This window comes from Muntiacus reevesi, chromosome 6 (assembly GCF_963930625.1).
Source record: "Muntiacus reevesi chromosome 6, mMunRee1.1, whole genome shotgun sequence".
NCBI classification, from domain to species: Eukaryota; Metazoa; Chordata; class Mammalia; order Artiodactyla; family Cervidae; genus Muntiacus; species Muntiacus reevesi.
The window spans coordinates 100,469,315-100,485,747 of NC_089254.1; the positions used below are offsets into that span (position 1 = coordinate 100,469,315).

Here is a 16,433-nt window from a genome sequence, read left to right on the forward strand (position 1 = left end):
CTGGGTTTCAAATAACTGTGGCACTTTGAATAGCGGAGTTTGTGAGGAATTGTGACGTGTAGGTAAAGCAGTCTCACTGACCATGACAGGTAGAGGATGATTTCAGATAAAAAGAACCCACGAGTCACTCCTGCCACGTCCTCTCCCCGACTACCTGCATCCCATCCATTGTATAGTAGTGATGACTCTGCCTTCGATAAGTGCCCTGATGCCAGCCCTTTCTCTCAGTCTCCCCATCACATCTTGAGAGCGATCCACCACTATTCTCTTTCTTCACTGAACTGTAATAGCCTCTTAGCTGGTCCCCTACATCTTCCCTGGCCCCCTCAAACCTGTTCTCCACCCTACAAACAGAGACATTGTTCTGAAACAAAAGTATTATCAAGTGTCTCCCCTGTTTAAAATCCTGAGCCTCCCATTAGCTTTAGGATAAAGAGTAAACTCCTTGGGATGACCAGCAAGGTCCTGCATTATTTGGGAAAGCCCTGCTGGAACAACCTAATCTGGAGGCTCCTGCCCCAGCTCCCTCTATCCTAGCCAGCCTTCTTTCAGTTCCTAGACATTCACAAGGCTCTTCCTGCCTCAGGGCCTTTGTATATGCATTGTCTCTCCCTAGAACTCACTTTCCACCTTGAATTCATCCATGCATGCATGCTCAGTTGTGTCTGACTCTTTGTGACTCCATGGACTGTAGCCTGCCAGGCTCCTCTGTCCATGGAAATTTCCAGGCAAGAATACTAGAGTGGGTTGCCATTTCCTCCTCCAAGAAATCTCTCAGTATCCTGTCTTCTTATCATAAGAAAAACTCATGTGAATTGTAACAATCACAGTTTGCAATGAAATTTCTATTCATTTAATTAATGTCAATCAGTCTGCAAACACCAAAAGGCAGAGGTGAAGTGTTTTGCTTAGACCAGGTTGAGTTTCCAATACCTACAATAATGCTTGGGGCACCCTTAGGCTCTCAGTAGTGGTTTGTTTAATGAATGAATTAACAAAATGATTTGGAGCAAAGCAAAGGGCATTGGAGAGATCAAGGAAAATCATCAAAACACAGAAAGGAAATCTGATGATGGGAGATCAATGCCCTCTTGCTGAACAGCAAATCAGGGGTCTAAACAATCAGAGTGATCAGTTTCACCTTAGAAAGCTTAGAAGATCTCAGTTCAATCTGTGTATGAGAATCAATCAAGGAGTTTCTTAAAATACCACTGCCAGGGGCCACCATTTCAGACTTCTGATGCCTCAGGTGTGGGGCAGCTTGGAGATCCGTAACTTTTTTTTTAACCAGATTTCCATGTTTCTCATGTGTTGGTGTTGTTGTTTAGTCACTAAACCGTGTCCGATTCTTTGCGACCCCATGGACTGTAGCCCACCAGGCTCTTCTGTCCATGGGATTTCCTAGGCAAGAATACTGGAGTGGATTGCCATTTCCTTCTCCAGGAGATCATCCCAACCCAGGGATCAAACCTGCATGTCCCACATTGGCAGACAGTTTCTTTAGCACCGAGCCACCAAGGAAGCCCTAATAAGCAGTCTTGGTTAAAAAACCACTGATCTAGCAAGAGATAGGATCTGCTCAAGTCAAATAGCTCTATGGTTTTAGAGTTAGGACTTAAGTCTAAGTCACCTAATCCCAGACTTCGAACTTTCTGCTCACTTGGCAGTCTAGGAGAACTAGGATTATAATGCACTTTGTTCTGCCTAAACCAAGTAAACATTGAATGAAGACAGGAAATTAACTCTTATTGATTAAGAGAGTTCTTGGGAAGTCCAGGAATAGCAGAACTTTTATGGCTGAGCAATGAAGCATCCTAGAGTGAAGACATTTCTTAAAATAGCTCCAAAACTCCACCCTTTCCTATGACTTGCTTTTGCCTAGTTTATGCCATCTTGTATAAATAAGGAGCATTTTGTTTCCTTTCCAGTGTTTTGAGATGGTGCTCTGGGCTACTGTTGTGGAGTCCAGTGACTTTTCTAGATACCATGAGACCCACAGAGAAAATCCTACAGTGACTGAGAGCTGTGTGAGTCCAGATTTGTTAATAGAATTTGATATAAAAGTACTCATTTATCTAAGAAAAAGCTCTGCAGGCTAATTAATATGACAACAACTGCATTAATCAAGTTAAGACCCTATGTTGGTACATTTTCATATTTCTAAGACTCTCAAGTAATAGAAATGTAGAAGAAAAGAATTCCATACTATTCAACAAATGTGGTACATCATGAAAGCAGAATCTTTCAAGTCATGGTGATAAGTTTGGGAGCCCCTGATCTAATCCCAATTGACTTCCGATTAAGAGGAACACATGGGCCCCATCAACTCAGGACCAAGGCCCGAGGGCTCATGCCGAAAAAACACAGACCTGCGATGATACTCCTCCCTATTCAAGCTGCTCACAGCTGCTTCCTTAAGCCCCACCTACCCCAACCAAGAAAATATTTGAAAGTCATGAGTCTTCTATTTTGGCTAAAGTAGATTTTATCAAAGTGAGCAAAAGGGTGAAAATGCTGAAGGGGGATGCTGAAGGGGGAGAAGAGATGAAAAAGAGAGAAAATGCAAAGGAAGTTAGAGCACTTAGCTATAATTATGCTTCATCTAGTCCTGAGGCAAGGGGAAGTAACTGCTAATAATTTAGACTATCTGGACAATTTGGGTCAAAGGAACATTATGTTCACAGGGACATAATTAGTCCTCCCACAGAGAGAAAGAGACACGGTGCTAAGAAGAAGGTAAGAAAGAAGAAGGAGTCTTGGTGGTAATCGGTTGCTCAGCATCACCCAACTCTATGGCTAGAAGGCTATCTACATTCTGAATCTACATTCTAGATCCAGAAAATCCCCCCAGTCAGCCTGAAACAAAGGAAGGCTGGGAAAGAATGCATCTGAGGAATCAGAGTCAGGAACACTGGAAATGTCCAGTCAACCCCATGTTTATCCATTTCCGTCATTGTTGTCGCTGGCCCATCTCAGTTGGCCATCCCTTCCATGTCCTTATTTCCTGGGGTATGGTCTCCACACCAGGGACAACCTTCATGTCCCATTTGAGACACAGGGAACCCAGCTTACCCCAAATGCACCTATGCCCACCTCGAACAAGGCAGCCCCACCACACTCAACCTTGTGTTCTGCAGGCAGCAAATCCTGCTTTGTGAGAGTCAGAGGCTCCGGACACACAGGCTCACTGTAGATACACCAAGAGGCAATTCTAGAAGCTTGGAGTGACTTGACCTACTTCAGCATTTAGTAAGGCTCTCTGCCCTGTCCTTTCTTTGAGTATCCACTGCCTTTGAGCTAACTCGACTCAGGTTATTTGTTCCTTAACTCCTCCAAACTGCCCCTCTCCGAGTCCAGGTTGAGCTATACCTCTAGCTGACCCCTTTGACATTGAGCATAAATCTCTAGCCATTGAAGCTTTTACTTGCCTGGCAAAATTGTTCCTCCTCTATCTTTTGCTTTCTGCCCACATGCCTGCACTCTCTTTTAGGTATTTTCAGGTCACTAGGACAAGAATTTCGGTTATCTATTAAACGAACCCAGTGTTGAATGTACATGCCTAGAAGCACTCGTGAGAGCCTGCTCATTCTGTCACACCGAGGAGTCTGCTCCTTTCAACAGCAGACCCGGACACTGACTCCACACCTCCTCTCAGTCATCCTCACCCCAGGTCTCTGAAGGTGACTCACAGAATGACAAGCTCACCAAAGTAAAAGCGACCCCAGAGACTATTTCCTTCCAACTGATGCCCAATCCAGGCATCCTCTGCAGCACCTTTGACAGGTGGTCAGACAGCTGATACAGCCCTTTCAATGCACTCATATTGACTGTGTTCAGAAGCGAATGCAGGTCAGAAGAACGTCTGTGTGACCCTAACACACCACTGGCAGACTCAGAAAATGGACTTGGAGCACACTCTTCCTCCCTTTAGAACAACAAGACTTCTGTTGAAGGTCACATTTACAAAGGTCTGGTCTACAGACCTTTGTGAGTAACAGGGGATTTTACAAAGGCCCAGGTAAACTAAGCATTCTTTCAAAGTTCACAAGAAAGCCATCACTCCCTGGACAAGTCCACTTGTATTCACTGAGCCCCAGCTTTGGTCCTCTTAACTCCCTCCTAATTTCTGTCCAGGTAATCAGGAGCCTGCCTCTGCCAGAGTCAAGGGAGTGGCATATCTCCTGGGCAGCGTGGCTCTGGCTTCCAGTGCCATCACCGCGTGCCCCTCTCATCCCCTCTAAGAGTCACCTGGAGCAGCTTCTGCTGGAATATGGTGACGTCCCGGGAATCTGTGCGGTTGCCACTACGGGCCTTGAGAGGGCGGTGGATGCAGCACATGGTGAAGCAGATCATATAGAGCACGTACAAGGCTCCCAGGATGCAGAAGTAAGGCCGCCCGTACTTCCTCCACTTGAAGTTCACCAGCTGCTTCACTGGGGTCTGCTCCAGGATCTGACGAGCCTGCCAAAGCAGAAGAGCGCAGCAGGGGATGACCAACGTAGTGAGTTGCAGCACCAGGTTCCCCACAGGGTCCCAGACAGGCAGCGACATGATCAGCACAAGTGTAACTCATTCCGTTCATCTTTTCATTCATTTCTTCTACAGACGACTAGTCAGTTTCTACTGTATGCGGTGTCTCATGCTAGTGCTGCAGATAAACCATGGCAGAAGTAAATACCAGGATCTCTGAGCTCCTCAGAGGCTCTGAAGAATGAGACATAGATGGCTGAGAGAGTTGAGTGAATGGAGAGTTAGGCAAGCTCTTTTATAAAGTAGCAACAGTTGCCAAGGCAGGAAGGGGTGAGAAGACATTAGCACATGAGGGGGATATGGCAAAATCTTTTGGATAACCCGCAGGCATTATCCTGTATGAAGCGGCTGAGGGCCAGATCATGGTACCTCATGAATGCCTAGCTAAGGAGTTGGACTTTGTTTTCTGAATGCAATGGAGAACAATTGGAAGATTCAAGAAGCAGGTAGTCAGATTTGCTCTACAAGTATTATGGACATAAGAGGAGCAACAGAGGACTCGGAGAGTGGAGTGTGGCTATAATCTAAGCTGGGTGGGTTAATGCTCAGATCTTAGTAGCCAATGAGACATTAAAGATGCTCCTGAAAGAGGATGATGGGTGGCATGATGCATCTAGGAAAGTGGGAAAAGGCAAAGTCAGAGCTTAGCTGGAGGGATTACCCACTAGTAGAAAAAAGTACCTTTTCCCACCAAGCCTAGAGAGTAGGAGAGAGACAAGGGGGCAGTTTCTAGGCCTGCTGGGCAGAACAAGGCAGAAAGTTGAAGAAGCTCCAGTCAGAGAGCCTCTATTTTCATCATAATGAACAAATCTTGGTTGCCCGATAGAACTGAAGGTGAAGGCTGGGCTTCCAATCCCTAAGAAATCCTGCTCTGAAGAAGTTCATACCAGCCAGCCACTTTGTTCATCAGATCTTCTGATAAACCAGACCCTCTGTTCATTAGTACCAGCTATCATCTGAGTTTTGTGGCTCTAGAGAGTTCTTAGGAAATTGTCAGGTGGCAGATAAACAGTAAAAACTGTATTTTGCCACCATCTTGGAGGTTCCAAAAAGCATCAGTATTTTCTTCTCTTTATAAATCTTCAACAAACTTTCCTTTCCCTCATATCACCCAATCCAACACTGTCTGAATGACCCATGCATTTTTCCCTCTCTGGAAAGCTCTCTTTTTCCTCATCTGCCTGGTGATTCCCAATTCCACCTAGAAGCCCCAGCTCAAGCACATCTCCTGTGACATCTTTTCTGGTCCATTCAAGCCAATGTAAGCCAACCTCTATTCTGTTGCACCATCATGTACCATTGCACCATTATGTACCATTCATAGTACAGACCCCAGTAATCTTTTATCTTGCAGGCTATTATAGTTACTGAAAACAGGGATGGGAAATTGACAAAGCTGTCTGAAAGGAATTGCTTTTTAATTTATTTCTGTACTCTCAGTTCCTGGTACAGTGTCTGGGACCCAGCAAGAAGCTCAGTATGCTGAATGAATAAGTGATAGGAAGTAACATCTATCTGGAGAACTCCTCATATGCAGTGTTAGTATGAGAAAGGTAAGCAGAAGGGACCAGAGCTAAGCAGAGAGCAGAGTTAGGGAAGCGGTATTGATCGGCAAGCTCTCCCAAAGTCCCAGCAGTCTATGCTCACCCCCATCTATTACAGGGAAGCCTCTGAAGCCGAGGATCTTGGCAAACAGACAGGTCCTGCACAGACTCCTGAAAGCCCCTAATCCTCCATGGTGTCCATACCTCCCGTTTCTTGGAGGAGACCACAAGCTCTAGAAAGGACGCATCTTCTCCCCAGGAATCTATCTCCGTGAGGTCATAGAGAGTAGAGGTCAGCGGCCCACATGTCCACTGGATGTACTTCCGCTTCTGCATCAGGTGTTGGAACATCTGGGTGGACACGGGTGAGACGAGGGTCAGCATGTAAGGAGCAGGTCAAGGGCAACAGCATGGTTACTTACTCCTTGGATCTGATGGACAGCTGGGAACTGACAAGCCTCTGTTGACCTGAACCTTTTAATTTGGGGCTGTCTTTCCTTCCCACAAATCCTATAAAGATCTGAAAGGAGAGAATAGGCGAGGGGAGTGGAACTTTGGGTTACCATAGCAGGTATTCTCAAGTAAGATTCTGTAATCCCCCGGAGTCAGAAATTCCTGAGGCTGAGGATTTTAGTGATGGAGATGGAGGTAAGGGACCACCACCCTTCTGGGGAGTTTGGGAAGAAGGGTCAGGAGAAGGACCCCCGTGGGGTTGGGAGGGGGCTCCTCACCACAGTGTTGCCCTCCACTCCGGCCAGCTTGAAGGGGGTGAGGCCCTGGTGATTGAGCATGAGGTCCAGGGACTGCGGGTGGTCCCCTCGCCTGTCGTAGGACAGCAGCAGGTTGTACATCTGGCAGGCGAAGGTTTTGTTGGGCTGGAGGATGAGGATGTGCAACACTGTGTTTCCTGGGAGAGGACACGGGGTGTCACGTGACCCCTGGGACCAGAGTCCCTGCTGTGCCCCAGGACCACCCCCCCCGGGGGGGCCTGAGGGGGGTCCCAGCCCCTCCCCTGCCACCCCCAGCCTCCCAGCGCCCCCTCCAGCCCAGCTCTTACCCAGGGAGTCCTGGGCCCGGATGTCAGCGCCATGCTCAATGAGCAGCCTCACGATCTCCTCGCTGCCCATGCAGGCGGCAAAGGACAGAGGGTGCTCCCCTGGGGAGGCAGAGGCCCGGCGGGCGTGAGATGCAGGCGGGGGTGGGCAGTGTCTCTGAGCGACCGCCTCTGCCTCCCCTGTCTCCGGGGACCCTCGTCAGCAGGACCAGAGGCGGGGATGCTGGAGGGGGCCCTGGGGTGGGGGTGGGGGCTTGGCTGTGGCCTTCGGCCCTGAGGGCGGACCCCTCCCAGCTTCCCCAGGCACGGAGGCTTCTCAGCCCGCCCTCCCTTGACTGGTGCCCCCTCCCCGTCCTCCCAGCCCCGGTCCTGGCTCTCACCAAAGTAGATGAGATTGTGAGGACTGAGGCGGAAGGCAGAGCCTACAGCCCTCGCGGAAACGCTGGCCCCGTGGGCGAGCAGGGCTTTCACCAGGTTCACGTTCCGGTTCATGACCGCTATGTGCAGCGCCGTCTGACCTGCACAAGGGAGCCCTCCGTCAGGGCTGTTCCCAGCTCTCTCGGAGGCTCAGCATGCCCCCTGGCTTCCAGGAGATCCCTGACATCCTCGCATGGATTTCCTCCCTTGACTCAGCAGAATGGTGTGAGACTGAGTCCCAGATGTCCCTCAGGCGGGTTCACTTAGCGGTCCCCACCTCCTGACTTCTGGGGATGGCATATAAGGGTAATCACTCTAGTGCAGCTCTGAAAGAGAGAGTTCTGTTCTTCACGGAACGTGAAAGGAGTTGAAGGGAAATAACAAATGGCTAAAGCAGGTCCCAGACACTCACAGCCAAGACCAGGACCTCTGCCTTCCTCCCACACTCCTGAGCACCCATCACTCCTTCCTCGACCTCAGAGGCTCATTGTGAGAGGTGACTTCAGGCTCTCCCCTACTTGCATCCACCTTGAAAAACCGTGGAGGCGCCTCACCTACAAACGGCTCACAGAGGGCAGGCTCCTTGACCAGCTCGGGGGCAGCCTCCATCAGCACCGTGGCGGCCTCCAGGTTGTCATAGAGGGCGGCCACGTGCAGCGCCGTCTCCCCGACGGCCCCTGGAGCGGAGGAGACAGGGGCATCAAGATTTCCCAGAGACACGCTCCTCCGCCCTTCGGCAGAAACCCTCCGAGTGCCGGGGCTTCTGCCCCACCTCCATCACATCGAACTCTGATCCCACCTCGTTGCCGGAAGTCACAGTTTCGGTCCAGCAGAAGTTTCTTCAGGACACACAGGTCGTTGTCCTTGGCTGCCCGAAGCAGAGGAGACTCTCGAATCCTGGCAGAGGATGAACAGGAGTCAGGCAGAGACAGAATGGCAGAGAGGCCCAGAGCAGAGAGGAAGAAAGACCGTGTCTGCCTGGACAGACAGCGGCCACACGGAATGCGCGGCGACATGTTGCAGCGTGTCTCCTGGACTCTAGCTCGGGGTCAGATAGGGGCAAGAGTCTGGCTCAGGGTCCCCGTGGGGTGGCATCGCTACCTCTTCCCACCGGTGGTGGGGGGACTCCCGGCTCAGCTGACTAAGGAGCAGGGTGCCTGAGGGAGGAGGGCCCGGCCCAGGGAATGGGTGGTCCTGGTGGGCCTGGCCAAGTCAATCTAGCTGAGTACATGTCTCAGGAACTTGGGGATCGGGAGTGGGTGGAGGAGAGGGAATTTCTGCCCGGTTTCATCCCTGCTCCCAGGCCTGCTGAACCGGCTCTCTTTAGCCGAGAGGAGCCAGAGAGACCGGGAGGGGGCTGACAGACAGGCCAGCTATTAGGACTCGGAGATTTGTGAGCTGCTGGAGTTCTGACTCCCCGGGGGCTGTCCAGATGCACATTCCTGGAAGGAGAGCTCCGAGATGGACTACGAGGGCTCCATCCCTCCCTAAGCGTCTGAACGCGCTGTCTGCGGCCAAGCAAGGGCATGCTGTGAGCTTCTCTGAGTGCGTGCATCTTGGAGTGGGCGGGAGGAGCCTCACGGAGACAGTCCTCCCGTGGTACCTCTGCAGGTTAATCTTTGTCTCTCTCCGGCCTGGGTGAGCCAGACAAGAGATAATGCCGAAGCCGGTTCCTGCTGGGTAAGTACGCGCTGAGGGTGGACACATGGATGGCAGGTTGAGGGTCAGGAGGGGAGAGGTGAAAGGCTGGTAAACAGACTGATGGTGGGTGGTTCCCATGATGACCCCTAGCCCCCAGTTCCTCTCTTCCAATGGTCCCCCCGAGCCAGCGGAAAGAAGCTTTTTATCTGAAGAAGCTTTTGATCTCAAGGTAGGACTCAGGTCCATCCCTCACTGAATTTCTCTCCAGAGACAGCGGGTGGAGTGGGGACCAGCCAACTGCCTATCTCACCCACACCCTCCGTGTGAGCGTGCCCAGCTCAGGGCAACCAGGGCCAGGATTGCAGGGTCCAGAGGCTCTGCACGCAGCTCCGTGCTCCGGCCTCTGGCCTGGAGAAGCCGCTGCCTGTGAGTCTAGTCCTGGCTGCCCGCTCAGATCTGCTAACGGCAGCTCTCTGATGGGAGCCAAATCCCCCGAACACCCCGAAGGAGAAGACTGCCTTCAGGATGGGTCCCTGCTCCCATTAGTCTTCCGGGGGTCTGGACCTCAGGGCTGACTATGAAATGCTGTGCCACTCGGGGTCACCAGTCCCACCGGAGCTGTCCCGGGGACAGGCTCCAGCCTCACTGTCTGCTCCGGATCTAGCACAGCCTGCACACAGGAGACTCAGGAAACGCAGATGGGCTCCAGGAGTCCCCACTGGGACTCCCCGGGGTCGCCTGGTTTCCACGGTCAGCTGGTCAGTTCCAGGTGTTGCACAAACCAGAGCTGTCCCCTGTTGCCAGGTCATCAATTTCATTCTCATTAACAGTAACTCCTCACTCTTTCTTCACCCAGTGAGTGTCCTAAAACCCGCAGGATCTTAACCCTTCCCCAGCACCCCATTTCCTGCCAGCCTGCACCCGCCTGCCCCAGTTACACCCGACATACATGCTGGCTTCTCCCGTCTGGTATCTTTGGGTCCCCAGCGCCCCCACCTTCATTAGGCAAGAGCCCCAGCATCACCCTGCCCCAGCCTTCCCGGGGCCCAATGCGACACCCCTCCTCCACTGCTGACACAGGAGCTGGGCTTCCGTAACAGATGCACGGGTCCATCCCAGCACCGGGCATTGAACTCTGGGGTGCTCTGGTGGGCAGGGCAGACCGACCCAAGTGGGCGGAGGGCTTGAGGCTTAGGGAGAGGGGGGCAGCCTACTTCTTCTGCTGCAGCATGTACGTCTCGTCCAGACGCTGATCCCAGTCTTGCTGTCCCACCAGCCAGGAGGTCAGCAGTTTCTGGAGTTGGATCGAGAGACCCCTGGCCTTGGACGGAGGCGCTCCCATGTCTTCTCCTTCCAGGCAGTGGCCAGTCACGGGGAGGAGGTAGTTCAAGGGAGCAGGGCTAGGACTCAGCCGGCAGCTGAAGCGGAGACGAGGAGGAGGGATGGGTCGCGAGTGGATCTGGCGCGGCGCTGTGCGGGGTGTGCACGTGCACTGGGGGACTGGGGGCCCTGCCAGGAGAGAGAGACTTTACCTGGAGGGGAGGAGCTCTTTGTAGAGAAAGCCCCTGGGGCACGGAGCCTGCCTCAGAGCCAGCGGGGGGAGGGAGCTCGTTCCTATCAGTGAGCTAGGGCGGCTGAGACCGGGCCAGGGGAGGGGTGGGGCCCAGGAATCTGACCTGGGAGCCAGGATAGAGCCCAAAGGTGGGTCCTACAAGCCAGCTGAGCAATTACCTTGGATGCAGGAGAGTAGAGAAGCAAAGCCCTCCAGCTCTGCAGTCAGGCAGGTCTGGGTTTGAATCCTGGCTTTTGGTCCTTGCAGGTCAGTTAGGTGAGCTTTCTGAGCCTCAGTCTTCTCATCTGTAAAATCGGGGTGATACTTACATGCTCTCACAGCAGACTCTGTAAAGCATAATCATAACAGCTCAAAGACAGTTGATTCTTCTTCCACAGAGGGGCTCAAAAGCCCCCAGAACTGCTTGCTCTGCCTAGTACCCCAAGCCCCGCAGCCAGCAGGTCTTCTGGCTGCCCCTCCTCCTGGAGAAGTCCAGGGCCTCCTCTTCTGTTCCAGCTCCTCCCTTCCATGCAGAGGAGAGCCCAGCGAGCCCTGCACGTCCACAGAGGCTAGGCAGCAGGGACTGAGCGGCGATGGAGGAAATCACAGGACTCCCTCCAGGAGTGAGTCAACAGGAGGAGCACGAGTAAAGATAAGACAGTGTTAAATTATTTTATGATATAACAGTTTCCATTTTTCTTCCTGATTATTTGCAAAGAGATATATTCAGATATACCTCCTGAACTGTAGTCATTCAAGAGATCCCCAAGTTCCCTGGGTGCAGGCTGAAGCTTCTCTAGCTCCTAAGTGAGAAGACAGAGCAGAGAGAGATGCATGTGACTCCCCACGGCCGGTGGGAGGCAAAGCTGGAGCTGGCTTGCCAGGTGGAACCTCAGGTCCAAGTCACCCGTCCGACCTCACTGCTTCTTGGGAACCTTCTGCTTATAAAGATGAGGGGCGTGGGTGGAGATAGGCTGGGGAGCCTCCACCTTGGGGGTCTTCTGGGGCAGGGACCCCTCACTTCCTTTGCTGCAGGAAAGTGAGTGCTTCTCTAGAGACTGAAGGATGGACAAAACCACCTTTCGAGAAGGATGAGAACTGAAAGGAAAATAAGTAAGGAAAGAAAGAGGAGGTGCCTGAGACAGCAGGAAGCATGGGCTCCCCCAGGGAGGGGGCAGATGCCGGCTGGGAAGGGGGAGGGGTCACCTTGCGGGACATTTTTCTGCTTTGCTGGGGGGTGGGGCAGTGTGTGGCTGTAATGATCGTCAAAGCCTTGAGACTTCCAGTCTAAGGAGATGGAGGGAGTGATAGGGGTGAGGTGGGGGTGTAGATATGCTGATAAGCGGGGCTGCAGAGCAAAGGAGCGCCTGCCCAGTAATACTCAGCCCACAATGCTAGTCCTGGAGGGAGTGGGGGCGGGAGGGCCCGGTCAGAGCCGCACAGAGCAGGTGCACGGGCTGGCCACCAAGGGCACGGTCCTCGGGTCCTGGAGGAGGGAAGGGGGCCCTCCGCCTCTGGGTCTTCCCTTCCCACTTGCACACTCCTTTGTCTGCACTGTTCTCTTCAGGAGGGGTGGGGAGGACAGGAACAAGCCTCCTGAAGGAGACCAAACTGTCCCCTCATCCCACCTGGTACGCTGGAGATTTAGAGATAACTTCCTGATCTTTGGGCTTCCCTGGTGGCTCAGCTGGTAAAGAATCTGCCTGCAATGAGGGAGACCTGTGTTCAGTCCCTGGGTTGGGAAGATCCCCTGGAGAAGGGAAAGGCTACCCACTCCAGGATTCTGGCCTGGAAAATTCCATGAACTGGATAGTCCATGGGGTCGCAAAGAGTCGGACATAACTAAGTGGCTTTCACTTCACTTCCTTATCTTCAGGGAGCTCTCTCCTCCTCTGTCCTCTGGCTACTCTCCCCAGTCCTCCATCCCCTTTGTCAGGTCCTGCATGGCCACCCTCTCCTCCCTTCTCTCATCAGGCTTCATCCTCTGGGAGCTTTCTGCAAGCCAAGAGTCCTACAACCTCCCTCCCGCAGGCAGATGCTTCCCTGCATGATGGTGATGCCCCAGGGTCTCGTGAGAGTAGATAAGAGCTGGTCCAGGGCCCCTGATAAAACCTGACTGTTTTATCTCAGAGCCCGTTGACATCAAAGGCACCAGACCTCTTATTCTGACATGACAAGGAGCAAAGTGTGAGTCGCTCAGTTGTGTCTGACTCTTTGCATCCCTATGGACTGTACTTCGCCAAGCTCCTCTGTCCATGGAATTCTCCAGGCTAGACATACTGGAGTGGGTAACCATTCCCTTCTTCAAGGGATCTTCCCAACCCAGGAATAGGGCCCAGGTGTCCCGCATTTCAGGTGAATTCTTTACTGTCTGAGTCACCAGGGGAGCCCAGAAAGGAGGACAACATATAAACCTGGATTTCAATATTTAGGTCATACACTCCCACCCTACCTGCCCACAGCCCTGTAGGGAAAGAATCTGAATACTATCTTTAAAAACATGAAGAGGAATTGTCATAGGATGGTGGAATTATTTGCCTTTTTTCCATAAATTTTAAATATACTTTTGTAATAAGAAAAAAAAAAAACTACGGATGAAGGGATTCCTGGTTTCCTATGAAGATTTGTCTCCTAGGCACAGGGCGTCAGGCGGGTGTCTGGAGAGGAAATTAGAGCTGTGGTGGTCTGTGCCAGGCAGTTGGTCCTTTCATCTCCAGTTGCTCCCCTAAGACAGGCCCAACCCAACCACCCGCCCTGTCCAAACTCACAGAGTTGGAGATGGCTTCTCAGTTAGCCAGAAGCCCAGAAGCTCCTCCCCCAAATAGCCAGGAGGAGGTTAGTGATTTCTTTCCCTGCACGCAGCATTTCCTGGACCTGTAGGTCAAGGAGTGCAAGGGCGGGGTGAACAGGGTCACCGGCTTACTGAAGCCTGCCTCTCCGATCGTCAGGTGACTCCTGTACCGCTCCCCAGGCACCTGTCACCGGGCTTGGATCACGGAAGTATATAGGAGGCTGTGTCGGCCGTCCAGGAGAGAGTCTCCCAGTAAGCCCATCGGCTGGCGCGGGCGGCATCCTTGGGAAGGAGGCTCTGCTGGCCCTGCTGTTCGGCCATCTGCCCCCTTTCAGGAAGAGCACGCGTTTCTGGACACGTCTCACCCCTGCATTTGATAGTTCATTCAGGCGTGCCTGTGTGGATGCCGGGAGTGATGTGAGCTCACGGTCCTGGCACCCGGCTGTCCCTCATGGCCTGTGTCTGCCTCTGGTTTTTCCAGAGCTGGCCTTCATCCCGTCTCCCCAGCCCTCTGCTCCAGGAGGCAGATGTCAGTTAGCCCCAACCTATTACTGCCAACGGGTCTGTGCTCACCAGAGTTACGGGCAGGGCGGGCCCTGGGACAGGAGGCAGGTTTCTTAAGATCGGTTACTGGGGATCCTCGCCTCTGCCACGCTGGTCTTTCTATGAAGACTCTCTTCCTCCCACCCTTGTTTAGACACTGAGTCTCTGAGAGCTTTGTCTGAGTGCAGGAGGGTGTGAAATGAGGCAGGACGCATCCAGCCTGTCAGTACCAGGGGGCAAAGCTAGGACTGAGGATGGTCCAGGGGAGGACAAGGAATGAGAGCATGCTTCCACTTGGGTCCGGAGTACTCTGCTGTCACACCCAGAGCAGGTACCTACCTCCTCCTCCAATTAGGTCCTCCCCTGCCCTCCTTTTGGATGGACCTGAGTTTCATGCACAGCCCAGGACTTGAAGAGACTCGTTTCGACATGGGTCTGGGCCTCAGTTTATGCAAGTCGCTTTCCTTTGAGAAAGGCCGCACAGAAGAGTGGGGCGGGAAGGTGTGATCTTTAGAATCTAAAGAATCGGCAAGAGCCTTGCTCTGCACCTTATTATCCGTGTGACCTTCAGTGGGCAAGTCATTTCTCTTGTGCACCTCGGTTTCCTCATCTATATAATGGCCTCATCAAGGCGATGCCGCGACTTTGAGTCCTGGTTGCCACATGGATCTCATGACATAATGGCATTGAAAGGACTGCACGGACTCTTAGGTGACTGCCCTGGCCCTCCACTGCTGTGGTCCACGGCGGTCATCCCCGGAGCCTCTATTGTCCCCTGCGGACTACTCTCCATGCTCCTGCCTGCCAGTGGAACTCTCTAGGGAGCTGGGATGAGCGTCGAGGCCACGGCTGTGATGTCACAGAGCTCACGACATCAGAGGTCCTCTGGAAGGGAAGGGAGAAAACGGTGCTGGGAAGGGGGAAGGGCCCAGACAACAGACAGGGGAGGGAGCAGGGGGGTGACCAGCCGCGCACTGGGACGAGGGAAGACCGACGGCAGCGGCTGGGCAGGCCCATGAGTTCCTCGGGCTCCCAGCTCTGCAGGGCAGCATTCCTGGGCGCCCTCCTGTTGCTGCTGCGAGTAAAGGGGGTGAAGACCCAAAGAGGGAGCCCAGGCCCAGATGAGAGGAGTCAGAAAGAGAAGACACCCTCTACAGGTAGGGGAAGGAGGAGGAGGACGCCTGGAGACAGGGGTCAGGCCTCTGTGGAGCCAGATCACTGCTCAGGCGGGAGGGGAACCTGAGCTAGACTTGGCTTATGGGCGATCGCCCCGGGCCCTGCGTACTGTTGCAGATCAAGTGTCCTGTAAAGGGTCTAGAGCCATGGTTCCTGGCCAGAGCCGTGTTCAGGGCACGCCGGGGCCAGCTGATGTGCATGGGACCCTGTGGAGACGGAAAGAGGGTCTTGGAAGTTCATCCTTCTCTGAGACGGCCCCTCACTCCCCACATGAGGTGGCACTTTGAGGGAGGCAGTTTGCATTGGCCGTGGGATGTGTGTGTCCTTAAGTGGGGACTAGGGCTGCACACGGACCGGAAGAGACTGAACCTCCCCCCACCCCCCGCCAGGAGCATCACCTCTGTGGTCAAGGGTGTGGGCTGATGGGTACCCACGTTCCCCAACTCCTTCTCGTCTCCAGGGCAGTGCAGGGCCGGGGGAGGGCAGTCAGAACCCCTCCTTTCGTGCCGTCCCCTTGCCTCATTCCAGACCAAGATCGAGAACAGTTTGAAGAGCGCTTCATGGCCTCCTCGGTGGGCGAGATGTGGCACGTGGTGGACATGGCCCAACAGGAGGATGACAAGACCTCGGAGGTGGCGGCGATCCGTGACCACCTGTTTGACCTCGCCTTCTGCTTTAACCTGGCCAGCATCATGGTTTTTTTATGAGGGACATTGAGGCGGAGGTGGTGGCCTGGTTCCTGGATGAGGACCTGGATATCTACCTCCGCTTTATGATAGCTTACTGACCCTCTCCCCCCGGGGCTCCAGGGTGCTTCTCCCAAGGGAGACGAACACGTGGCTTTCTGGCTCCCGCCAGCGGCCCTCTCCCTGGGGTCACGGCATCAGAGAGACGCCTTGCTGGCCTGTGGGCCGTCCACGGCCACTGCCCACCTGCCTCCCCATGCTCTGAGTGCCATCTCCAAGAGCCAAGACACCAGACCCCTGCCCTTCTCTCCCCTAGCCTCTCCCGGCTCTATTCAACGGACCGGGGAGAGGAGGCAGCAACAATAAAAGTAAAATCAATCAACTCCTGTAAACAACTGGGGGCGGTTTCATTCTATTTCTAACCAGTCTGCTGAGCCGCGCAGCCTTTGGTCCACCAACCTTCAGCTCAATGATTGCTTCTTTAGCTCACAACCATGGA

The 16,433-nt window shown here is 53.4% G+C and overlaps 1 protein-coding gene across 4 annotated transcripts in view; it reads right to left on the minus strand.

The window, feature by feature from the left end:
* TRPV5 (transient receptor potential cation channel subfamily V member 5) overlaps positions 1-11,823 on the minus strand; it is a 35,009-nt gene extending 23,186 nt beyond the window's left edge. Inside the window, exons 1-11 of one of the 4 annotated variants that reach the window (XM_065939263.1) lie at positions 11,655-11,823; positions 11,475-11,541; positions 10,918-11,043; positions 10,401-10,695; positions 8,345-8,442; positions 8,100-8,222; positions 7,509-7,646; positions 7,132-7,230; positions 6,806-6,981; positions 6,279-6,425; positions 4,249-4,461 (exon numbers count right to left, since the gene is read on the minus strand). In XM_065939263.1, coding sequence (XP_065795335.1) covers positions 4,249-4,461; positions 6,279-6,425; positions 6,806-6,981; positions 7,132-7,230; positions 7,509-7,646; positions 8,100-8,222; positions 8,345-8,442; positions 10,401-10,528 — 1,122 coding nt within the window. In that variant the 5' untranslated portion in view covers positions 10,529-10,695; positions 10,918-11,043; positions 11,475-11,541; positions 11,655-11,823. Of the gene's footprint in view, positions 1-4,248; positions 4,462-6,278; positions 6,426-6,805; positions 6,982-7,131; positions 7,231-7,508; positions 7,887-8,099; positions 8,223-8,344; positions 8,443-10,400; positions 10,696-10,917 lie in introns of those variants that run through there. The other 3 variants (XM_065939262.1, XM_065939261.1, XM_065939264.1) reach the window with 3 other exon arrangements.
* Between the last annotated feature and the right edge of the window lie 4,610 nt (positions 11,824-16,433).